The sequence below is a fragment of the Drosophila suzukii genome, chromosome Y, assembly GCF_043229965.1.
Source record: "Drosophila suzukii chromosome Y, CBGP_Dsuzu_IsoJpt1.0, whole genome shotgun sequence".
Classification (NCBI taxonomy): domain Eukaryota; kingdom Metazoa; phylum Arthropoda; class Insecta; order Diptera; family Drosophilidae; genus Drosophila; species Drosophila suzukii.
This window is the reverse complement of record NC_092085.1, coordinates 1,500,385-1,526,236: the sequence shown is the minus strand read 5'-3', so window position 1 is coordinate 1,526,236 and position 25,852 is coordinate 1,500,385. Positions and strand designations below refer to the sequence as shown.

General features: G+C 47.1%; 1 protein-coding gene across 4 annotated transcripts; it reads left to right on the top strand.

The window, feature by feature from the left end:
• Window positions 1-17,833: 17,833 nt before the first annotated feature.
• Window positions 17,834-20,368, top strand: LOC139353638 (uncharacterized). Of its 4 annotated transcripts, none has more exons than XR_011604857.1 (7): window positions 17,834-17,977; window positions 18,282-18,553; window positions 18,693-18,824; window positions 18,913-19,147; window positions 19,203-19,668; window positions 19,743-20,288; window positions 20,354-20,368. XR_011604857.1 is itself a non-coding variant. In XM_070997980.1 (3 exons), the coding sequence occupies exons 1-3, from the start codon at window positions 19,541-19,543 to the stop codon at window positions 20,122-20,124; spliced, it is 432 nt and encodes a 143-aa protein (XP_070854081.1). In that variant the 5' UTR covers window positions 19,205-19,540; the 3' UTR covers window positions 20,125-20,139. The 4 variants fall into 4 exon arrangements, 1 of the variants encoding a protein (XP_070854081.1); XR_011604858.1 differs by lacking the exon at window positions 17,834-17,977 and adding an exon at window positions 18,081-18,187; XR_011604859.1 differs by lacking the exon at window positions 18,693-18,824.
• Window positions 20,369-25,852: the final 5,484 nt, after the last annotated feature.

Sequence of the window (25,852 nt, the reverse complement as noted above, 5' to 3'; positions counted from 1 at the left end):
TGAAAATGAAGTGGAGAATGAAGTGGAAAATGCCGATCCAGAGATATCTGGTGTTTTATCTGAAGGTGAACCAAGTGACTCTAATACTCAAATTCGAAAAAGCAATAGACTAAAAGAAAAGCCCAAAATGTCATATAGAGATATGATTAAAAATTGTGTTATGAATGCGCAAACTTTAACAGGTAGTGCTCCATTATCTTTTGATGAAATTAATAATAGGAGTGATAAAGAACAGTGGAGAGCAGCTATTGAAGTTGAGCTTAATTCTCATGAAATTAACACAACATGGTCACTGGTAGAAAGACCTGAAAACAAAAACATAGTCGATTGTAAAGGGATATTTACAATAAAACAGAACGAGTTTGGTAGACCATTTGGTAAAATATAAAGCCAGACTTGTAGCACGAGGATTTACACAGGAATGTTTAATCGATTACGACGAAACATTTGCCCCTGTGACTAGAATTGCAAGTTTCAGACTTATAATGTCTTTTTCAAACCAGTATAGTGTAACGAACTGATTTTTATTGTCTGCTCGCTACGAGATTCGTGCGGCTAGCTCAGTATATTGTGTGTTCGTCCCACCAAATTTATATTAACGTGACCGCCCAGTAGCTCAGGGAGAAAGCACAGAATTCTCGGGTTCGTATTGGGTTTTATTGCGGGTATATTATTACAAGTGTCTTAGTCGCTTGGTTGGCTTTGACTCGTTGCTTGTGACCTTCGGTGCTTCCGACGGTCCTGGATGACTCTACGACCTCTCGCCTTGATGACTCGGTGCTCCAGTCCTGTAGCTCCCTGAAGATACTCGCAGCTCCCTGAAGATCCTCGCCGCTCCCTGAAGATCCTCGCAGCTCCCTGAAGATCCTCGCAGCTCCCTGAAGATGCTCGCTCGCGGTTCACTTCTCACGCGTGACTTGGTGACTGCTGGTAACGACTCGGACTCGCGAGGGGTATCGGCCGTACGGGCTTAGGGAAGCGTCACCGTTCTCAGACTAGGGTGAACAGAAGCTGCGCTCTCCAGGATCGCTCCTTTCGACACACCGCCGCCTGTCCCTTGCTCTGTCCCGGATGGTCCCACTGGGGTTTCTGCTCAGCCCGCGCGGACAGTCAATGCGGTAACGCCAGGAAGCTGCCTCGCGCCTTACTTCGCTTCCACGCCTAGTGTAAACGAACGTTCCACCCTAGCCTCACCCTTTTGCTTTTTGTCCGGGACGTTTCCGTGTGGCTTTTGGTACTCGGGGTTCGGGCACGCCGCTCCGGGACCTCGCAAGTCGAATCCGTAGGGCTCTCCTGGATAATTCCACTCGAGACCGTACCGATCGACCGCTCTCCCTTCTGGCTTGTTATATTCGTGGTTCGGGCACGCCGCTCCGGGACCTCGCAAGTCGAATCCGTAGGGCTCTCCTGGACAATTCCACTCGAGACCTTACTGATCGACCGCTCTCCCTTCTGGCTTGTTATACTCTTTCCAGGCGTAACGCCAGGACTTTGTGGACAGGGTTAATCGACCGCCTTGACCTAGCCGTGTGCTGCCCTCTGGATCTCAGCTACCTGCGTCTCAATTCGGAGATTCCTGGTATCCCAATCCCGAACGTCTCGACGTAGCAATCTCGCTCCTTGTAGGCTCCCACGGCGCTGCTTCTCTGGCGACTCGACTTGCTGCTGCTCCCTTGTAGGTTATCTGGTTGTTTGATTGTTCACTTTGGTATCTGAGTGATCTTGACGGTTTGACTCCTTGTGATCGACTGATCCAGCTGCCAGCGCTCTGCGGCCTTATATAGGGCCTCCAAGCACCGTTATTCCCCTTTTGCGCACGGCCCGCTGGATCTCTCCACTTTGGGTCCAAAGTCCGTGCCTCCTGGATGACCCACTTGTCCTTTATGTACCGCTTCCAATGGATGTTCCGCCCACTGCTGCCGTTCCGCTGATTCCCGTGCCGCTTATGGCACACCTGTGTGCCGCTCCACTGCCGAGATGTGGCACTTCCTCTCCCGGTCCAAAGTTCACGGGAGAGTCCAAAGTCCAGAGGAGTTCCGTTATCCCCTTCTGCATGCGGCACTCTTGCTCTGCCCGCGAAGTCTCCATTCTCTCTCGATCTCCATCCTTGGTCTCCAATCTCTCTCGCTCTCCTTCATTGGTCTCCAACTCTCTCGCTCTCCATCCTTGGTCTCCAATCTCTCTCGCTCTCCTTCATTGGTCTCCAAACTCTCTCGCTCTCCTTCGTTGGTCTCCAAACTCTCTCGATCTCCCCGCCGCGCCGTTACTACGCGAATTCGCCGCGTATCTGGTAAGCGGCCGGCCATCTGCTGCTGCTTCTATTTGTGGGGAGTTATTCAACTCCTCACATTCCCCCCTTACTTCGGGAAACATTTAAGACTGGTTCCTACTCTCCGGCGTTTCCTTGCTTATCCTAGCCTTTGAGTCCTTGTGATTCCCGCGGCGCTCCCTCGTTGCTCCCTCGATGCTCCCTCGACGCTCTTAACTCCCTTGAGTTTCTACAGCGGGGGTCATCCTCCTCGTAGCAACTTTAAATCTCCCGCGCCGATATTTCCTGTGTTCCCACTGGGACATCGATACGCCTAGGCTATCGATCCCCAGCTCGCTGCTCATTGCTGCGTCTCACGCCTTTCCATGTTTCCTCTGCCTGGTCACACCGTTCGTGCGTGATCGATATTTATTCGCATATCGATACCGACGGTGCGGCGTTGCCACCTGCTCGTTTGCGATATTTCCACCTTGGCCGATATTTCCATTGTCGTGTGCCCATCGATCGCACTATCGTCCAGTGCCAATCGATCGCCTATCGAGGCGCCCCCTTCCCTGGCTCATAGTGATTTTGCAACTTTCTAGGTAAGTTTTCGCATTTCCTCACTCCTTTCTATTTCATCCTTTCTCTCTCCACACGACCTCTCTCGCCTCTCGTCTCTCTCTCTCGCCCTTCAATCGTCCTCAGCCGGCTGAGCCTGGCTTTACGCTGGCAACACTCGAACGCTGGTGCGGAGAGGACTTCGCATTTGCTTCGCTGCAGGTAAGTATTTTGGTGTCGCTTGGCTGCTTCCTGTATTAACCCAATATTGATTTCAGGACGCTGAAGCTGCCATGTATGCCCCTTACTTCTGGCCCCTGTTTCAGCCGCGTTTCCCGTTCTATGTCGGTTTTTTTTCCTTTTTTTTTTCTTTTAAACTCTGTTTTTCGGTTTATTTAACTTTTATTTTTGCTCCTCGAACACTCTCATGCCCGCCAGCCCTAACCGGACGCGGAACGCGCGCCTCTCTCTCCACACGCGCACGCTGCGCCTGCCGCCCAGGATGCGAGCCTCTTGCACCACCGGTGTCTCCGCGATCCTTTCGGGCCACTCCGTCTCCGCGATTTCTCGCCATCGCTGTCCTTCCGGCGCCGACACCGTCCGCGACAACTTCGGCCGGGCCACCACCTCGGACACTTCGGGCGCCGAGTGCTGCCGCTTGAGCGGAGGACGGCCGTTTCCCACGGGCTCAGGCCACACCCAGGGTCCTCGCTCCAGATGCTCCGCGGTTCCTGCGCTCCCGGTAGGCGTTGGCGTCGATGGCCCTGTCCTTGGCGTTGCTGGTCCGGTGCTCGGCGTCGGTGGTGCCCACTGCTCCGGTCTGCCACGGGTCCTGGGGTCCAGCGGGCTCACCCGGGGACCACATTCTTCCCAGATCCGGGGTTCTTCCGCCGCTGCCGTCTCCTCCGCGGGTCCCTCCGGCCAGGTCCAGACGACCGTCTGCTGTCGCCACCTTACCCCTTCGGCCACGAACGTCCGGGTGCTGTGGCTCACGTGGGCCGCCGGGATATCTGTCCGGATGTGTTGCTGCTGCGGTGGTGGCTGCCGCTGCGGTGGTGGCTGCTGCTGTGGTGGCTGCTGCTGCTGTGGTGGCTGCTGCTGCGGTGGTGGCTGCTGCTGCGGTGGCTGCTGCTGCTGCGGTGGCTGCTGCTGCGGTGGCTGCTGCTGCGGTGGTGGCTGCTGCTGCGATGGCTGCTGCTGCGGTGGCTGCTGCTGCGGTGGTGGCTGCTGCTGCGGTGGCTGCTGCTGCTGCGGTGGCTGCTGGTGCGGTGGCTGCTGCTGCGGTGGTGGCTGCTGCGGTGGTGGCTGCTGCTGCGGTGGTGGCTGCTGCGGTGGTGGCTGCTGCTGCGGTGGCTGCTGCTCGTGCCTCGGCGTGGGCGGTCGCGCTGGCGTCCACCGTGGTGACCCCTCGTACCGCGGTGTGGGCGGGATTTCGGGCAGCCACCGCGGAGGCGAGGACGCCCAATCGTCTGCCACTTCTTGCGGCGTGGTGCAGGGTTCGGGCGCATACCTCGGCGTAGGTGGGTACCCCGGGTTTTCCCACAGCTGCGCCTCCTCCTCCTCGGCCATCCGTAGTTGGGCCTGCCACTCCGGCGTCTCCTCCATCTCCTTCAACCGCCGCTCCTCGTCTCGCCTTCGCGCCTCGCACTTGCGCCGAAATTCCCATGTGGCCGCTACCACAGCCTCGGCATGGCTACTGAGAGCCAGCTGGTCCTGGGGCGGCTCTTCGCTGGCCCACTCTACCTCCGCCGCGCCAGTCGGGATGCGGCCGTCGGCCCTGTTGACCGCTTTGCGAAGCCGCCATCGCCTTTGCTCCACCCGTGGGTCCTCCACCAACTCGACGTCGCTGTCGGAGCTGATTACCGGATCGGGGACGCCCCGCCCGGAGATCCGCCGCGAGGTTCGGGTAGGCCGGGCTGCCGACCATCCTTGCCCCGGGCTAGATCCTCCGGACGGCTGGTGGGCAGCCATCATCCTGCGCGTTTGGCTTCTTGTCACTCGTGTGCTCATGCACTGGGCTCCCTTTAACGACACCTCGGTTCCGAGCCTTCCTCTTTGCTCAATCCCGCTATTTCCATCGGCCTCTCCTTCTTACTACCCAGATCTACGGTACAGCTCTCTGCTCTGTACCGTCTTCCCTCTTCCTTCGGCAGACTTTTGATGCGTGTTTTTTTTTTTCCTCCGATCAGTCCCAATCGAGACCTTAGACGCTCTGGTTCGCTCCCTTTGTGTTCTTAACGTTCTCCTGATGTCCTTTATGTGTTTCATTGCGCCTTTGTAGATGACCTGTAGTATCCTTGGAGGTATCCTTGGAATTTGTTCGTAGTATCCTTTGGGAATCCTTGCAGGTATCCTTGGACTCTTTCCGTAGTACCCTTTGGGAATCCTTGGACGTATCCTTTCGTAGTGTCCTTTGGTCATCCTTGGAGGTATCCTTGGACACCCTTCGTAGTATCCTTTGGGCATCCTTGGGGGTATCCTTGGACTCCTTTCGTAGTATCCTTTGGGCATCCTTGGAGGTATCCTTGGGATCCTTTCGTAGTGTCCTTTGGTCATCCTTGGAGGTATCCTTGGGCACCCTTCGTAGTATCCTTTGGGCATCCTTGGAGGTATTCTTGGACACCCTTCGTATTATCCTTTCGCATCCTTGGAGGTATCCTTGGGATCCTTTCGTAGTGTCCTTTGGTCATCCTTGGAGGTATCCTTGGACACCCTTCGTAGTATCCTTTGGGCATCCTTGGAGGTATCCTTGGGATCCTTTCGTAGTGTCCTTTGGTCATCCTTGTGGGTATCCTTGGACTTTTAATGTTGTTTTGCATCTGTTGTGTCTGCTTGCTGTAGCCGCTCGCCTGTGTTTTCCGTTTGTTGCTGTTTCAGCTCGCTTACGTGGATGGTCCGCTCTTTCTTTGTGTTTATGTGTCTTATTTTGCAGATTACTGGTGACGCAATACCTATGACTTGGTAAGGTCCGTCGTATCTTGGGGCCAATTTTGCTGCGAACCCCTCGGCCGCTTTTGATAAATGGTGTTCCTTGGCCCACACGACGTCACCCACCTTTGGCGTCCATTGCCTCCTCCTTAGGTTATAATGCCTAGCCTGGTCCTGGGATGCTTTCTCCAGGTTCCGCCTTACAATCTCGAAGATTTCCCTGAGTTTGTTAGCATTTTCTTCCGGGGTCTCTGTCGGTCGTCCGGTCCCTACGGTTTCTCTGTCGTATAGGGCGCTCGGTAGTCTTGGTTCTCTGCCTTGGGTAATGAACGACGGTGTGTAACCTGTGGATTCTGAAACGCTCGTGTTTACTGCCAGCATGATTTCTGGCCATTTTTCGTCCCAGTCTCTTTGGTTCTGCCCTGCGAACTGCGCAATCATTGTTTTCACCGTCCTATTGGCTCTCTCAGTCGGGTTCTCCTGTGGGGTGTATGGAGCTGTGAACTGTTGCCTGGCTCCCATTTCGGCCAGGAAACTCTTGAAGGTTTTGCTGGTAAACTGGACTCCGTTGTCCGTTATGACTATTTTGGGGACCCCATACCTCGCGATTATGCGTTCTTTGAAAGCTTTCTTTAGGGATTCGGCCGTCGCGCTTCGCAGCGGCACCAACTCAGTCCACTTGGAGAACCTGTCTATCAATACCAGCAGCATTTGGTTGCCGTGTTTCGAACGCGGCAGGGGTCCGACGAAGTCCGCACATACCGTAGCCCATGGTTCCTCTGGCACCTGCGTAAGCATTTTCCCAGCCATTTGCATCTGATTCGGCTTGAACCTCATGCATGTCTCGCATACTCGCACGTGGGCTCGGGCGTCTCTGTGCATTCCTGGCCAGTAGTACCGGGCTGCCAGACGTGCTATTGTCTTTCGGCTTCCTACATGGCCAGCCGCCGGTGAGTCGTGGTTCTCCTTCAGCACCGTTTCCCGCAGCGCTTTCGGGACGCACATCTTCCATGTTGCAACATCTTCGCTGCCCGCTCTATGAGGTATATTCCTGTACAGGGTGTTACCCTCCATCACGTAGTCTGGATACTTTTGCGGCTGGGTCCTTATCTTTTCGCGCATTTCCAGAATCCAGCTGCATGCTGCAGAAGCTTCCGCCGCCGACGTCTCCTTGATCCCTCGAAGCATTTCCGGCAGTGGCTGCCTTGACAAAGCGTCTGCCACCACGTTGAGTTGCCCTTTCCTGTACGCTATTTCGAAGTCGTACTGCTGCAACTCCAGGGCCCATCTGGCGATCCTCCCTGAAGGGCTCTCTATGCTGTTGAGCCACTTCAGTGCCATGTGGTCGGTTACTACTTTAAAGTGGTAACCTTCCAGATACGGCTTGAGCTTTCGGATTGCCCAGACGATTGCCAAGCACTCCTTCTCGGTTGTTGAGTAATTCTTCTCAGCGCCGTTGAGCGTTCGGCTTGAGTACGAGATTACCTTTTCGCCTCGTTCAGTTTCCTGGGTCAAGATTGCCCCGATGCCGTAGTCGCTTGCGTCAGTTTGCAAGATGAATGGTTTGTCGAAGTCCGGGCATGCCAGTACGGGGTCTGCGACGAGTCTTGCCTTCACCTCTTCGAACGCCGTCTGATGTTCCTGTGTCCACACCCATTTATTGCCCTTGCGTAGCAGATCGTTCAGAGGTTTGACTATTTTTGCGAAGTCAGGTACAAACCGGCGGTACCATGATGCTACGCCCAGGTACTGTCGGAGCTCTCTTACTGTCGATGGTGGTTCTAGTTCGGCAATGGCTGCTACCTTTTCCGGATCCGTGCCTATTCCTTCGCTAGTCACTCGATGACCGAGATATAACAGCTCTTTCTTGGGTTTAATCTCAGATTTGCCTCCTTTAGTCGTCGGAAAACTTCCTTTAGGTTGGCCTTATGTTCTTCCAGCGAGCGCCCGATCACTATGATGTCGTCCTGGTAAGCAAATGCGTGCGGCGACATTTCTGGGCCGATCACCCGGTCCAGCACCCGTTGAAAAGTCGCAGACGCCGAATGAAGTCCGAATGGCATTACTTTCCATTGGAATAAACCTTTCCCCGGCACTGTAAATGCCGTATACTGCCTGCTGTCCGCTTTCAGTGGGATTTGCCAGTACCCATCCTTTAGGTCCAAGCTGCTGATGTACCGTGCTTCCCTCAATTGGTCGAGAATATAATTTATTCGGGGCATCGGGTAGGCATCCTTTACAGATTTAGCGTTTATTTGCCTAAAGTAGACGCACAGTCTCCATTTGCCCGTCTTTTTTTTAACCATCACGATGGGAGAACTGTATGGGCTTGTTGAGTGTTCTATGTATCCCATTTGGAGAAGCTCGTCCACCTTCGCATTGATCTCCCCTTGAACTTTCGGATTCTTGGGATAGTATCGCTGCTTTATTGGTTTGTCGTCTTTCATCGTGATCTGATGCTCTGCCATGTTTGATGTTCCCTTCATGCTGCTGAAAGTCGATAGCTCTGCCTCCAGGAATTTCGTGGTGTCGTCATCTTCGCTTGCCCGTTGTACGACTGCCACCGACAACTTTTCCTCGAGCCATCCCTTGTGACGATTCCTGGCCGGTATTATCACTTCGTGTCCAGCGCACTTAATTTCGGTACCGACTTGTGTTAGAAAGTTCCATCCCAACACCAATGAATCCACTACTCCTGGTAGTATCAGCAGGCTCATGCTCAGTCGCTTGTTCCCGAACGCAATTTCCACCTCCAGGTGCTCATCGATTCCGCCACATCTTCCGTCTGCCAACCTAACTTGCCGTCGTATCCTCGTAATCTTTCCGAGGGCAGCCAGGTCGTCCGCCAGCTCTTTGCTTATAAAGCTTGCTGTTGCCCCGGTGTCGATTGTGGCCTTAAATGTGCCCCCACCAATCGTCACCGCTGCGGACAACTGCTGCGCCTCCTCGATCAGCTTTCCCGTTAGTTTGGAGAGGTAGCATCTTGCGACCCCCACTCGCCTCTCTGCGGCTGAGATCGCTGGGCATTTCCCGCCTGCTGGCAGCATTCAACGCTCCTGACGCCTACTCTCCCGCACACCCAGCAGAACAACAGGCGTTGGTGCCGACATCCCCGCGCCCAGTGTCCATGACCCCCGCACTTTCGGCAGGCCTCCTGGGGGTCTGTGATGTGTGTCGTTTCACGAGGCCTTTGTGTTGTACTTGGTGGCCTCCAAACATTGTTTGCTGGTTGCATCTGTTGCTGTTGTGGTGGTGTCCGTTGGCCTCCGCGTGGTGCTCCTGTTGCCTGCTGCCGTGGTACTCGGTTAGGTGGCGACCATTGGTCGTTTCCCCGCGTCTCCTGGATTCCTGTCTCTTCGCATCTTCTGCATGTTACCTGCGCTGGCGATGACGACTTGTTCTTCGAGAATTTGTTTTCTTGCGCGAACGCTTCCCGCTCCTTTTCCAGTTCTTCATACTCGTCTGCTAATATCATCAGCGTGTCCAGGTCCGACACTTTGTATGCCCTTAGGAAGATCCTTAGACTGGGGGTGCAGTTCTCTTTAATGACCCTTAACGTCTCTTTCGTAGAATAGTTAAGTGGCCTCACCATCGTCTGCATGTCGATCATGTAGTCCTTGAACGACTCGCTGAAGCCTTGCTTCCTTTGCCGGACCTGGTCCGCCAGCCTGGTGAAGAAGTCTCTTGGCAGGAAATATGTGTGGAAGCTTTCAATGAATTCTGCCCATGTTCTCCATTGCTTATTGTTGGCGATGAACCATTTCAAGGCCCTTCCTTTTAGCAACTCCGGCATCGCTCGAGGGATCATATCAAGCTCCAAACCGTACGTGTTGGCGGACCATTCTACCTGCTCCAGAACTCGAATGGTTTTTCCGCCCCGTCGAACCTGAACGACCATTCGCGGACCTGCTTAGCGACCTTTGCATAGTCCGACTGGCTTGGTCTCGGGATCAGCGCTGCTGCTTTCTTTTCTTGGCTTGACTCTCTCCTGTGGGCCTCTTTCAGTATGTTGTCAACGCTCAGGCTTGCCACCAGGTTGTCCCCTTCAGCGTTCGTTAACGTAATGCTTGGGCCGGCTCTGTCGTAGTATGTCGCCTCTAGCTCGGCCCAGATGTCGACGAGTTGTGGATCGTTCTCTGTTTCGGAGTAGTATTCCGATAGTGCCTTCCTCATGTCGTCTAGCCTGCCCTCCAGGGCGACGTTGAGCCTCTGTGCGACATGGGCGAAGTCTTCCTTCTTGAGGCGGTAAATCCACTTCTTTCCCATTTTTACTGTGCTGTTCTCACTGTTGGGACAATCACGTTGGGCGCCAGATGTAACGAACTGATTTTTATTGTCTGCTCGCTACGAGATTCGTGCGGCTAGCTCAGTATATTGTGTGTTCGTCCCACCAAATTTATATTAACGTGACCGCCCAGTAGCTCAGTGAGAAAGCACAGAATTCACGGGTTCGTATTGGGTTTTATTGCGGGTATATTATTACAAGTGTCTTAGTCGCTTGGTTGGCTTTGACTCGTTGCTGGTGACCCTCGGTGCTTCCGACGGTCCTGGATGACTCTACGACCTCTCGCCTTGATGACTCGGTGCTCCAGTCCTGTAGCTCCCTGAAGATACTCGCAGCTCCCTGAAGATCCTCGCCGCTCCCTGAAGATCCTCGCAGCTCCCTGAAGATCCTCGCAGCTCCCTGAAGATGCTCGCTCGCGGTTCACTTCTCACGCGTGACTTGGTGACTGCTGGTAACGACTCGGACTCGCGAGGGGTATCGGCCGTACGGGCTTAGGGAAGCGTCACCGTTCTCAGACTAGGGTGAACAGAAGCTGCGCTCTCCAGGATCGCTCCTTTCGACACACCGCCGCCTGTCCCTTGCTCTGTCCCGGATGGTCCCACTGGGGTTTCTGCTCAGCCCGCGCGGACAGTCAATGCGGTAACGCCAGGAAGCTGCCTCGCGCCTTACTTCGCTTCCACGCCTAGTGTAAACGAACGTTCCACCCTAGCCTCACCCTTTTGCTTTTTGTCCGGGACGTTTCCGTGTGGCTTTTGGTACTCGGGGTTCGGGCACGCCGCTCCGGGACCTCGCAAGTCGAATCCGTAGGGCTCTCCTGGATAATTCCACTCGAGACCGTACCGATCGACCGCTCTCCCTTCTGGCTTGTTATATTCGTGGTTCGGGCACGCCGCTCCGGGACCTCGCAAGTCGAATCCGTAGGGCTCTCCTGGACAATTCCACTCGAGACCTTACTGATCGACCGCTCTCCCTTCTGGCTTGTTATACTCTTTCCAGGCGTAACGCCAGGACTTTGTGGACAGGGTTAATCGACCGCCTTGACCTAGCCGTGTGATGCCCTCTGGATCTCAGCTACCTGCGTCTCAATTCGGAGATTCCTGGTATCCCAATCCCGAACGTCTCGACGTAGCAATCTCGCTCCTTGTAGGCTCCCACGGCGCTGCTTCTCTGGCGACTCGACTTGCTGCTGCTCCCTTGTAGGTTATCTGGTTGTTTGATTGTTCGCTTTGGTATCTGAGTGATCTTGACGGTTTGACTCCTTGTGATCGACTGATCCAGCTGCCAGCGCTCTGCGGCCTTATATAGGGCCTCCAAGCACCGTTATTCCCCTTTTGCGCACGGCCCGCTGGATCTCTCCACTTTGGGTCCAAAGTCCGTGCCTCCTGGATGACCCACTTGTCCTTTATGTACCGCTTCCAATGGATGTTCCGCCCACTGCTGCCGTTCCGCTGATTCCCGTGCCGCTTGTGGCACACCTGTGTGCCGCTCCACTGCCGAGATGTGGCACTTCCTCTCCCGGTCCAAAGTTCACGGGAGAGTCCAAAGTCCAGAGGAGTTCCGTTATCCCCTTCTGCATACGGCACTCTTGCTCTGCCCGCGAAGTCTCCATTCTCTCTCGATCTCCATCCTTGGTCTCCAATCTCTCTCGCTCTCCTTCATTGGTCTCCAACTCTCTCGCTCTCCATCCTTGGTCTCCAATCTCTCTCGCTCTCCTTCATTGGTCTCCAAACTCTCTCGCTCTCCTTCGTTGGTCTCCAAACTCTCTCGATCTCCCCGCCGCGCCGTTGCTACGCGAATTCGCCGCGTATCTGGTAAGCGGCCGGCCATCTGCTGCTGCTTCTATTTGTGGGGAGTTATTCAACTCCTCACAATAGCCTTAAAGTAAATGGAGATTTAAAAGAGGAAATATACATGAGAGTTCCTCAAGGACTGTCTTGTAATAGCAGTCATGTTTGTAAATTGAATAAAGCAATTTATGGTCTTAAGCAGGCGGCTAGATGTTGGTTTAAAGTGTTTGAAAAGGCTTTAAAAGATATTGGTTTTAAAAATTCACCTGTAGATAGATGTATATATATTTTGGATAAAGGGACTATTTTAAAAAATATATTTGTTTTGTTATACGTAGATGACTTGGATATTTGTACAGAAAACATTTTAACAATGAATAAATTTCAGTCATATTTAATGAGCAAGTTTCAAATGACAGATTTAATGGAAATTAAGTATTTTATTGGTATTAAAGTAGACACAAAAGAAAGTAAAGTGGAATTAGGCCAATCAGCTTATATTAAACATATTTTATTAAAATTTAAAATGGAGCAATGTAATTCTGTAAATTCACCACTTCCAAGTAAACTTAACTTTGATTTGTTAGACTCTGATGAAAGAGACGATTCTCCTTGTCAAAGTTTGATTGGATGCCTTATGTATGTAATGCTATGTACAAGGCCAGATCTCAGTATATCTGTAAATCTTTTGAGTCGGTATAGTCAGAAAAATAATAAAGAGCTTTGGCTATGCTTAAAAATCTGAAAGGTACTATTGATTTTAAGCTAACATTCACTAAAACTGAGAAGAATGACGACTTCTTTGTTGGATATGTAGATTCAGATTGGGGTGGAAGTCAATTGGATAGGAGAAGTACAACAGGATATCTTTTCAAGATGTTTAAAACAAACGTTCAAAACATATAGACATCAAACATCATTTTTCACGTGAACAAGTTGAAAATAAACTAATAAAACTTGAGTATATTTCTACAGATCATCAACTTGCGGATATATTATCAAAACCACTCCCAGCTCCACGCTTCGCACAACTAAGACAGCGTCTTGACTTAAGCGATTGATGGATGCAGACGACAATTTTTTTTATATACTTACATAAAAGTTGAAGACATAATTTAATTTATCATTTAAAAGAATAATTTTTTGAAACCATGTTATTGAATTTAAAATCTGTTATATTTTCTAGTTATTAAGTTTGGAAACAGAAGATATTCCTAATTACTTTATAATTTTCAAATTTATAAGATTACTTCCTGAAATTGCCTTTAATTGTTTTGTATGTTAATTTTGTATCACATCATTTTGTCATTTTGAACATTCATTTTTCTTTGTATTAATTTTAAGATTGACCTAATTGGGTTTTACTGGGTTTCCCCAATTCAAGCAACAAATGTTGGGTCAATGTGCACTCCCAGAAATATCTTGTCTTGCCAATTCAAATTTCAAATTTTTTATTAAACTTTAAATTTATAAATCATGAGCATCAGACTTTTGAGGAGGTGTGTTGGAATATGACATTACTTCATATCGATAAGAATATCGTATAAGCAAAAGTATTCTGCTCACTACTGGTAACACTAATATCGTTTTGGTTCCGATGAGCTGGTTCAGCTCACACTTATTCCGCATAATTTTGAAGTGACAAGACGTGAAATCTGGATTCTGACGAAATAGTGTGACGCTTCCAGGAAATCACACACACACATAAATAAATTGTGTGTATTCTTATATTTACAAGTTAACTTTACCGTGATTCCTGGAGTATTATCACAGGTTTTTGAATAGAATTTTATTATAAGTTAACAACCGCAGTCACGAACACCATCCGCTGAATTAAAGACATGGCGGAGGTTGAAGTCCGACTCAACCATCTCGATGGCCTGATCCTGCGGCAAGTCGGGATGCTCAGAACGGTCCTCATACAAGTAGTGCACTGACGCCGAGCCCATGCTCTCATTCACGGACGTCAAGACAATGGCGTACTGGGTGCCAAGTGCTGCGAGCTCCTCCAGACTGGAGAGCGGTTCGTTATCATCCATTGCGATCGGCGAGCGAACTTCCGTGCACAGTCCCTTGGCGATGAGGCGATCCCGGATGCGCATAGCACCTCGGAAGCCTTGGAGATCCATGGCTATGATCTCGCAGTCGGCAATCAGATCCTGCCCCGAAGAGTCGGCCTCGGCGACGAGCACATCCTCCCCGAACTGTCTGGAGTCATGTCCGTGTTCCTCCATAGATTGAGAGGTGGCGCTGTGGACAGTCAGGGTTTTGGCCTTGAATCGGGACTGGTGCAGAGCCAGAATAGCTATGTTGGCCTGTCTTTCGCTCTCGAACTGAACAAAACCAAACGTCTCCTCTATCATTGTACCCAAAACTTTTCCATAACGTGCACATAGCTGAGCAAGTTCCTTGCGGCTGCATGGCGGCAGGTTTCCTACGAAGATTCGACTGGTAAGATGGGTTGGTCCCCTGAGCAGCAAATATCCTTCGATCGGCGTATTGGACATGTTGAAAACTTTCACTCGAGCTTGTCAAACGTGAAATAGTTTCCATTGACACGTGCGCCTAGAGATTAACCTTTCTCAGTGTTGGAAAATGTTGTTGCGATAGTATCAGATAACGTTGACAACCCTGTACCATACTCACGGTACCAATTATTAACTTTGAAAATTATATTAATACTCTCCTTTTCTTGTGGAACTGGTAACTATTCGTTTTAAAAGGTCGTTCCTTGAGTTATGAAAATGTTTGGTGCATTTTCAATAATCCCGTGCTTGTTAAATAAATAAGTATTCGTCTGGTGTAGCTTTGAAGGATGAGTACACTTTCTTTTCTTTTAAATATAAAAACAAGGAAGAACGCTATAGTCGAGTACCTCGACTATCAGATACCCGTTACTCAGATAACAAACTTTAAAATAAGTTAGCCGCGCACTTTGTTCTCTCTCCCTTGCTCTCATTTCTCGGCTCTGCTTTTGTTTCAGCCACCGCCAAGAATGAGAAAGCAACACATAAAGTAGACAAAAAACATTTATATTTATGTATGCTTGCTAAACATACACAATTTTAAGGCACATTCTGTATTTCAAAATATTTGGTTGAATAGCTTTGTTTGAAAGAATTCTATTTGCCGCGGATATTAGATTGCAATTTTTTACGTCCACACGTAGTGATCCTGATCAAGAATATATATACTTTATGGGGTCGGAAACGCTTCCTTCTGCCTGTTACATACTTTCCGACGAATCTAGTATACCCTTTTACTCTACGAGTAACGGGTATAATAATAATTATAGTTTGTGGCATGAGAGGCTAGGTCATTTGAGTAAGGGAAAGTTTTTAGAAATTAAAACCAAAAATATGTTTGACGATACAGATTTGCTGAATAACATAAAACCAGAAAATGAATTATGTGAAGCTTGTGTCAAGGGAAAGCAGGCGAGATTAAGTTTTAATAAATTTAAAAATAAGGACCACATAAGTCGACCATTATTTGTTGTACATTCTGATGTGTGTGGTCCAATAACCCCATCTACTGTTGATCATAAGAATTATTATGTAGTTTTTATTGATGAGTATACGCATTATTGTGTAACTTACCTGTTGAGTTATAAGTCAGAAGTTTTTAGTGTATTTCAAGACTATGTAGCTAAAACGCATGCTTTGTTTAATTTAAATATAGTTAACCTTTATATTGATAATGGTACGGAGTATTTATCGAATGAAATGAAAGAGTTCTGTGTTCAAAAAGGCATTAGTTACCACTTGACGGTTCCACATACTCCACATCAAAATGGTGTATCCGAAAGGATGATTAGATCTATAACGGAAAAAGCTCGAGCTTTAGTTATAGGGGGCAAGATTCAGAAAACTTTCTGGGGTGAAGCAGTGCTAACAGCCACCTACCTTATTAATAGAAGCCCAACTAGTGCATTACATGAATGCAGAAAGACACCTTTTGAAATGTGGCACAGCAAAAAGCCGTGCCTGAAGTACCTAAGAGTTTTTGGTTCGACAGTATACGTTCTCAATAAAACGAGAAAAAGAAAATTTGATGACAAGTCATGGAAAGGTATACTTGTCTGGTATGAACCAAATGGATATAAAGTATGGGATGTGGAGAATAACAAATTTGTTATTGCAAGAGATGTAGTGTTTTATGAATCAAGCAGGATAATGTCTAGAGCTGTGGATGTTGATAACAACATGGATTTTCCCATTCTTGAAGAAAATATTGAACCTGCTTTTCAAGACTCTGGTCTTATTGAGAGTGATACGGTTCAGAAAAACACTGATATTGTAGTATTAGATGTGCAGCCTAGTGAAATTGAAAATGAAGTGGAGAATGAAGTGGAAAATGCCGATCCAGAGATATCTGGTGTTTTATCTGAAGGTGAACCAAGTGACTCTAATACTCAAATTCGAAAAAGCAATAGACTAAAAGAAAAGCCCAAAATGTCATATAGAGATATGATTAAAAATTGTGTTATGAATGCGCAAACTTTAACAGGTAGTTCTCCAATATCTTTTGATGAAATTAATAATAGGAGTGATAAAGAACAGTGGAGAGCAGCTATTGAAGATGAGCTTAATTCTCATGAAATTAACAAAACATGGTCACTGGTAGAAAGACCTGAAAACAAAAACATAGTCGATTGTAAATGGATATTTACAATAAAACAGAACGAGTTTGGTAGACCAGTAAAATATAAAGGCAGACTTGTAGCACGAGGATTTACACAGGAATGTTTAATCGATTACGACGAAACATTTGCCCCTGTGACTAGAATTGCAAGTTTCAGACTTATAATGTCTTTTTCAAACCAGTATAGCCTTAAAGTACATCATATGGATGTAAAAACTGCTTTTTTAAATGGAGATTTAAAAGATGAAATTGTTGTGTCCTGCTTTTCGCGCAGTGTAGATGCCGGCTAGTCAACGGTCATCTCAGGGAGGGGAACAACCAACAATGTTGTCTACGCAGCAGACACAACAAAAACAAAACGGAAATTCAAAATCGGACAACGGCAATTTCACGACAGATTTTTCTCGAACATCTGGACTGGACAACACAGCTGGTCCTGGAGTCCCTCCCAACCATGAGCGTATCCTTCAACACCCTTTGGACACATCTCCCAATCCTGTTCGGTGGATCATGCTACTTCGCCTAACTCATCTCACCCCCCAACACGAATTTCTACTCACACGACTTCATTTCTTTTCACGTTATAATTCACAATTTTCTCTTAAATTTTAACATTTTATAATCCTACCTACGGTACCGCACTTTTACAGGGAACTCATATATATATATATAAATAAATAAATAACAATAAACAATATTCCAATAGTTTTGGATTGGTGTAAGTGAATGGGTTAAATAAATAATTAATTTAAATGGATATAATTAGGAATAAATTAATTTGGGCGGGTTATATAATCAATAACGTCAGTCTCAATTTTTTTTGTATTAATTTTCGGCTCTTTACATTTGTTTGCCGCTTGTAGTTTTCGTGAACCTTTTGCTAATTCTGGGTGGCAAATATAAGGGGCGAATAAAAACCTGGGGCCACCCGGGGATGAGTGGCCAATTTTCTTGTCGAAAATGTAGATCTCCTCCTGGTGGCTGGTCTTCGTCTCTCCTTACGTCAGTATATTTTCCTGCTCCAGGCTTTTCCCTCACGGAATATTCTATAAATATTTATATTTCAACTACACTCACATTAACAAGGATTTTTTTTATCACTCACTGGAACTTGACTTCTAATCTTATATATATTTTTTTCCAAAAGAACCGTCTGCGACCAACTATATTTGCCCTTTAAACACCCTTGCTTGTTTCAAATTTTCAAGCCTCTCTTCGCCCAAAAACCACTCCAACTTTTCGAATTTCAACCTTGGTTCATTTGGGAGTTATCCGGTTTAAGGAACCAGTTCCATGAACTCACGAGTCGTCGATAGTGTTGTATCGATTTTTCGCCTATCGTTATCAGTCTTAAGGTAAACAGCTTTGCTAAATTCCAATTTGTGCATATTTTTGTCGTTTAGCACATAACAAGCACACTACGGTTTCGATGCTCGTCTCGGAACTGGAGTGGAGGATGTGCGTGTTCTGCTGGTTGTACTGCCCAACGTAGGCCACCGCCCACAACCCTGAGATTAATGCCTGGTGAGTGTGATTTGCTAGCCGGGCACTATTGTTTCAGATCCTTTGCATGGAAAACTCCCAAAGGATTGCCGCTCAAGTTTTCTAAAGCGTACAAAGAGTTTCCAAACGCTTTTGTGACTCGACATTTAGTGTACTTTCTGCAAAACTTGGAATTCCTATTCTTGCTGAAGTCACTTAGGACAAAGTTTCTCTTGTATATTTCTTGCCCCGGTGAGTATCGAATCTCTCGGGCCTTTAAGTTGTAACTCTTCGCTGCTTTCTCGTAGGCCTGATGTATCCTTTCCTTTATTTTTTCTCTGGATAGCTGTTGTCGTTCCGACCTGGGCAATTGGGCTATCTCAGCTTCATTCAGGGCATTCAACTTGCGAGCCAGCGAGTAATCTTTCCCGTTCGTGAACATGTGCTGTCCGAACATGGCAAAACACGGCGAAGTTCCGGTGCTGCTATGTATGGATGACCTCAGCGACGCTTGTATGTCCGGTAAGTGTTCATCCCATCGCGTGTGGTCATCTTGGATGTTTACTCGGATTGCTGCTAATACGGATTGGTTCACTCTCTCCGAAGCATTGGATTGTGGTGCGTATCTCCCTGTCTTCATGTGTGTAATTCCATATTCTTGTAGCATATTCTCGAATTCCTTGGATATAAACTGTCTTCCGTTGTCCGTGTGGATTGTTTCCGGCACTCCGAATTGGGTGAATATTTCTTCTTGCAGGTATCGGATTACACCTGTCGATGTGGCCTTCGGCATCGCTTTTAGCCACACAAACTTGGTCAAGTGATCTAATGCGATAAATAGCATCGTATTTCCTCGGCGAGACCGCGGATATTTTCCTAAGAAATCCAGGTACATCTTTTGCATGGGTCGATCTGTCCGTACTTCCTTCCCCATCACTGGTCGCTTTATCTGTGTGGTGTGCTTGTTCTCTTTGCAGTTTTCGCAGGCTGCTACAAAGTCTCGGACTTGAACTACCATTTTGGGCCAGTAATACATCTGCTGAAGTCTCGCCAAGGTCTTTGCCATACCCCCATGCATCGCCATGTCGCCGCCGTGGGCTTGCTGGATTAGAGTTGTCGTCAATGCTTCCGGAATCCACAGTTTCCATTCAAATTCCCCACTTTCCTCTCTATTGAAGTGTGTCTTTTTGAATAGAAGTCCTTCTTCCACACGTAAGTCCGGAAATTTATCTCTTCCTTGCTTTTCAACCAACTGCAGTCTTTCCAGGTATTCAGGACTCTCAAACTCAGTTGTTTCAAACTCGAAGAACTCTACTTCGGCGGTTTCATTCGGCCGAGATAGCATGTCGGCCACGATGTTGTCTTTCCCTTTCCGATGCTCTATGTTGAAGTCGAATGCCTGTAACGCTAATGACCACCGCGCCAGCCTCCCGTTCAAGTCCTTGAGCGTCATAAGCCATTGCAGGCTTGCATGGTCGGTAACGATCGTGAACGGCATCAACTCCACATAGGGACGGAATCTTTCTACGGCTTTTACTGCTGCGAGACACTCTTTTTCCGTTACGCTGTAATTGAGTTGTGCTCCTCTCAGCTTCGCCGAAAAGAATGCTATTGGCCGGTCCGATCCTTCTACGTCTTGCTGGTATAATACTGCCCCAATTCCTACATGGCTGGCGTCACACTGTATCCAGAAGTGTTTTCCAAAGTCTGGATGAGCTAATACCGGCGCACAGGTAAGTGCTTTCTTCAGCGTTTCGAATGCCGTAGTTGCTTCCTCCGTCCACATAAATTTTGTTTTATTTTTAAGGCAGTCCGTGAGCGGCGCACTTACACCGGAGAAATTTTGGATGAATCTGCGATACCAGCCTGCGGTTCCTAAGAAGCTGCGTAGTTGTCGCGTATTTTTGGGCACCTCTATCTTCATAATCGCCTCAACTTTCTTCAGATCCGTCCGCAAGGCCCCATCACCGATTATGAATCCCAAATATCGCAAGTATTTAAAACAAAATTTTGACTTGTGTAGCCCGATCGTCAAATTTGCTTTATTCAAACACTCTGCCACTTCTTTCAGCAACATGCAGTGTTCTTCGAAAGTCTTGGATATCATCAACAAGTCATCCAAGTATACAAAGACGCGGCTGCGAAGACGCTGTGGGATTACCTTGTCCATTACCCTACACAACCTTTGAGCCGAATTACATAATCCGAATGGCCTTCCAGGTATTGTGAAAGCGGTCAAGGGACGACTTTTCTCATCGAGTTCCACTTGCCAGAACGCATGTTTCAAATCGATACTGCTGATGAAAATCGTCTCATCCACCCGGCTTAAAATCGACACAATGTTCTGTAGCGGGTAAGCATCCTTCACTGTAAGTGTGTTCAGTTTTCTTGCGTCTAAGCACAGCCTATTCTTTCCAGGTTTCTGTACCAGCGTCGTTCGGTTGTTCCAGGGAGTTTCACTTAACTCGATGACTCCTAACCGTAGCATTTCATCGACTTCTGCGAATAGCAGTTGTTGTTTCGCCGGAGACACGGGAAAGAATCTCTCCTTGACGGGTACAGCTCCTTCAACTAACTGGATCGAGTGTTCTTCTACTTTGGTAAGTCATAATCCTTGACTTTCGTAGGTCAGAAAACGTCCTTTTGCTTCTTCCAGTTGCTCAGTCTGTTCGGGGGATAGGATATGTGCCTCTATCGGTTCTCCTTTGGCCATAAATTCGGATTCCACCTGGTGTAAGGATTCTACACCCACCACCTCTGGTGCCAATTCGAATTTTCTCCAGAAATCTATGCCCAGGTACAATTTTTGTTTCAAGGATGGACAAAGGAGTATCGGCAATCGATGTGTTACCCCATTATACGAGATGCTGGGTTGAATCTTCCCCACTACTCGATGCTGTGTACCTCCTGCTTATTTCATTATCGATTGTGATCTCTCTAATTTTAGTCCTAACCTTTCCACTGTTTCTAGGCAACCAAGCAAGCTTACTGATGCCCCGGAATCCAAGAGACCCACGAACTCCAGGTCTTCGATCTTCACCTGTGCGAATGGTCTGTTGTCGCCTTCCACCGCAGCTCTGATGGCCGAACAAATCATCCTTCTTTCTGCCTTCCGCTGCTGACTTCTCCTACGGGCTCTGGCAATTTTTGGCGAAATGTTCCGGTCCGGATCATTTTTCCCAAATATTCGGTTCCTGACCTCTTGGTAATGTGCTTCCCGGACTGCTATCGGTTCACGTTTCGACCATTTAATGGTATGTGCTGGTTTATTTACATTTATCAGAATTTTACTAATTTTATTCTCCTTACAGCTATCCTTATCATTAGGCATGCAATTTGACGAGGCTTTCACTTGTTCATGGCAAACGGATTGGAGAGCGGTTCCTTGTTCTTGCCCAAGCTCCTCACGCCGTTTCCCGTCTGGCATCGAGTACATCTTGGAGTCCTCACACCGGGTAGTCCACACTTGAAACAGAACACCTTTAAAACCTCCGATTCACACGCGTTGAATGGGTGTCCCACGGTTCCACAATTCCAGCATGTCAGTGGCTGTCGTTCCCTGTTGGTCTCCCAGTGTCTAGCTAATGCCTCCACTTCCTCTTGTTCTCCAGGTACACTCTCTTCTCCGACTGATTCCGGACAAAGCTCATCGATCCTCGGACGATCTTTATACCCTCGGTGAGTTTCGAGGTTGCTGGGATGTCGGGTCCACCGAGTCGCCAATATTCTCTCCGCATCGTGGCATTCATGTCGGAGTTGATCCATATTAGTGATGTATATCGGGTATATAATTCTCGAAATCTGATCCCTAATGTTCATTTTTGTTACTTTTATCAGGTCAAAGTCGGAAAACGGCATCTCTAGTCGAGATCTGAGCGCTAGCATGGTCTGGATATACACCTCAATGGTTTCTCCCGGCTTCTGCTTCCGTTCTCGCAGCTCATACTCTCGCTCGAAGTTGGATCGGTGACTCTGGAACTGCTGCTGTAGTGCGTACCTCAGGTAAGTCCACTCTTGCTTCTCCGTTGACCTCACGTACATCCAGTACCATTCCTTGGCTTGTCCTTCAACTAACACGTGAAATTCTCTTAGGACCTCCTTCCACGGCACCTGATACGACCTTTGGAGATGTTCGAGGCGGAATATAAACTCTGACACGGGCATGCTTCTGGGACTTCCATCAAAACTGAGCCCCCACTTCCGCAGTTGGCCGACTTTAAACGCAGAATCGCCCACTGCCCCGCTTGACCGACGCTGATCCGGCCCTGGATTGAAGTTGTTGTAAGTCCCACCGTTTCCAGGAGGATGCTCTGGCGGCGTCATGTGAGACCCATTCCATCTCCTTGGTTCCTGCTCCGTCGACCAGGCGGTTTGCCGATACCCTTCCGATGCGTGACGATTCATCTCCTGCTTCTCGGACAGAGCCCCAGATGTTGGCGGCGGGAAACCCATGTGGTGACTTACCCCCGGCAGTATGATTGGCGGAGGTTGTTGTAGCGTCCTCGGGTGGAATGGTGGCAACTGACTCGGATTTGCCCGCGGCTGCTCGGCAAGGCCATGAGGTGGCGGCATCGGCGTCCCCGAAGAGGGTATTTGGCCCTGTCCAACTTGTTGTCCTTGGGCCTGGCGAACCTGCGTAGATGCCCTCCATGCTGCTTTTTCCTTTACGAAATCCCTGCGCCACTCCGCCATGCAGTCATTGATGTCCTTCATGAACTGCATCATATCCTGCTGCATCTGCTGTTTAAACATTTCGTACTCCGTCGACATTCCCACCTGGTACGTATGTTGAGCCTGAACCAGTGCCGCATTAACCCCTGATTTTATCTCAGATGGCAAGGACTTTGGTATGGCCCCGGTTCCGCCTACCGCTTGAAGACCACTAGCTTCTCCTGGACTTCCGCTTCCCATTCCTTCAGGATTCTGCTCCCTTAGCGACTTCATGCCTTCGGGTGCCGATAAGTTCTCCAATTTCTCCTCTTGATTTGCTTGTGAACGAGTTACTGGCGGAGTCATACCTGCTGGTCCCCTATTCCGGATGAACTCCAAACTTCTCCTCAATTTTCTTCCGATTTGAACTCTATTCCTATCACTATTTGGCATATCCTAGTTCCTTTCTCATGTATATTTGTTTTTCTTATCTCTTTCTTCAAATTTTTCTAATCTGTGGGGGATGAGACGTAGCTATTTACATTATCGACTAACTTTTCTCTCCTTTCCTTCAGTTCCTAATCCGTTCGTGTCAATTTTTCACAAGTATTTAAACGGTTTTAATAATTTAATTTACTCCTTATCTTTCAGACTCTACTTGAAACTGGCTGGGCACCGATGTCACACTTTATTCACAGCGTACATGGACCACACCAACTCCAAACATAGACAACCAATTTAGATAAGTTACTACACATTTACTTTACCACAGACAACATATTAAAAAGAAAATTGTTTTCTTTTTCTATTTCATATACTGATGAACCTCCTAGCCTGGCTTCGCATGTCCCGCTTTACTCGGTCATGGGTCCACTTCTAATCGGTCTTCTCTCTCTCAGCAAGGATTGTGCTTAGCAGAAAGGACCTTTCGGAATTTCACTCACTGGGGCTACGATGGGTTCGACCTTTTAAGCCCGCCCACGGTCCAAACAGCTGGTTTCCGATGTCGCTTTCTATTGACGCACTCTCTGGTGAGTATTTACTTTCTACGTTATGCTTGAAAATTTTTACTTTTATTGATTCCATTTCATTAATTTCTTATATTTTCATTGGGCGCCATTTGTTGTGTCCTGCTTTTCGCGCAGTGTAGATGCCGGCTAGTCAACGAACATCTCAGGGAGGGGAACAACCAACAATGTTGTCTACGCAACAGACACAACAAAATATACATGAGAGTTCCTCAAGGACTGTCTTGTAATAGCAGTCATGTTTGTAAATTGAATAAAGCAATTTATGGTCTTAAGCAGGGGGCTAGATGTTGGTTTAAAGTGTTTGAAAAGGCTTTAAAAGATATTGGTTTTAAAAAATCCACCTGTAGATAGATGTGTATATATTTTGGATAAAGGGACTATTTTAAAAAATATATATGTTTTGTTATACGTAGATGACTTGGTTATTTGTACAGAAAACATTTTAACAATGAATAAATTTCAATCATATTTAATGAGCAAGTTTCAAATGACAGATTTAATGGAAATTAAGTATTTTATTGGTATTAAAATAGACACAAAAGAAAGTAAAGTGGAATTAAGCCAATCAGCTTATATTAAAAATATTTTATTAAAATTTAAAATGGAGCAATGTAATTCTGTAAATTCACCACTTCCAAGTAAACTGAACTTTGATTTATTAGACTCTGATGAAAGAGACGATTCTCCTTGTCAAAGTTTGATTGGATGCCTTATGTATGTAATGCTATGTACAAGGCCAGATCTCAGTATATCTGTAAATCTTTTGAGTCGGTATAGTCAGAAAAATAATAAAGAGCTTTGGCTATGCTTAAAAAGGGTATTAAGATATCTGAAAGGTACTATTGATTTTAAGCTAACATTCACTAAAACTGAGAAGAATGACGACTTCTTTGTTGGATATGTAGATTCAGATTGGGGTGGAAGTCAATTGGATAGGAGAAGTACAATAGGATATCTTTTCAAGATGTTTAAAACAAACGTTCAAAACATATGGACATCAAATATCATTTTTCACGTGAACAAGTTGAAAATAAACTAATAAAACTTGAGTATATTTCTACAGATCATCAACTGGCGGATATATTAACAAAACCACTCCCAGCTCCACGCTTCGCACAACTAAGACAGCGTCTTGGCTTAACCGATTGATGGATGCAGACGACAATTTTTTTTATATACTTACATAAAAGTTGAAGACATAATTTAATTTATCATTTAAAAGAATAATTTTTTGAAACTATGTTATTGAATTTAAAATCTGTTATATTTTCTAGTTATTAAGTTTGGAAACAGAAGATATTCCTAATTACTTTATAATTTTCAAATTTATAAGATTACTTCCTGAAATTGCCTTTAATTGTTTTGTATGTTAATTTTGCATCACATAATTTTGTCATTTTGAATATTCATTTTTCTTTGTATTAATTTTAAGATTGACCTAATTGGGTTTTACTGGGTTTCCCCAATTCAAGCAACAAATGTTGGGTCAATGTGAGCTCCCAGAAATATCTTGTCTTGCCAATTCAAATTTCAATTTTTTATTAAACTTTAAATTTATAAATCATGAGCATCAGACTTTTGAGGAGGTGTGTTGGAATATGACATTACTTCATATCGATAAGAATATCGTATAAGCAAAAGAATTCTGCTCACTACTGGTAACACTAATATCGTTTTGGTTCCGATGAGCTGGTTCAGCTCTCACTTGTTTCGCATAATTTTGAAGTGACAAGACGTGAAATCTGGATTCTGACGAAATAGTGTGACGCTTCCAGGAAATCACGCACACACATAAATAAATTGTGTGTATTCTTATATTTACAAATTAACTTTACCGTGATTCCTGGAGCATTATCACAGGTTTTTGAATAGAATTTTATTATAAGTTAACAACCTCAGTCACGAACACCATCCGCTGAATTAAAGACATGGCGGCGGTTGAAGTCCGACACAACCATCTCGATGGCCTGATCCTGCGGCACGTCGGGATGCTCAGAACGGTCTCATACAAGTAGTGCACTGACGCCGAGCCCATGCTCTCATTTACGGACGTCAAGACAATGGCGTACTGGGTGCCAAGTGCTGCGAGCTCCTCCAGACTGGAGAGCGGTTCGTTATCATCCATTGCGATCGGCGAGCGAACTTCCGTGCACAGTCCCTTGGCGATGAGGCGATCCCGGATGCGCATAGCACCTCGGAAGCCTTGGAGATCCATGGCTATGATCTCGCAGTCGGC

Bases quoted from the DNA above. Each gene is read 5' to 3' on its own strand.
- LOC139353638 (XM_070997980.1), top strand. From the start codon at position 19,541: ATGCTATTGGCCGGTCCGATCCTTCTACGTCTTGCTGGTATAATACTG. The intron at 19,669-19,742 runs GTAAGTGCTTTC...TTTATTTTTAAG, and splicing joins GAGCTAATACCGGCGCACAG to GCAGTCCGTGAGCGGCGCAC. The intron at 19,929-20,006 runs GTATTTAAAACA...CACTTCTTTCAG, and splicing joins ATGAATCCCAAATATCGCAA to CAACATGCAGTGTTCTTCGA.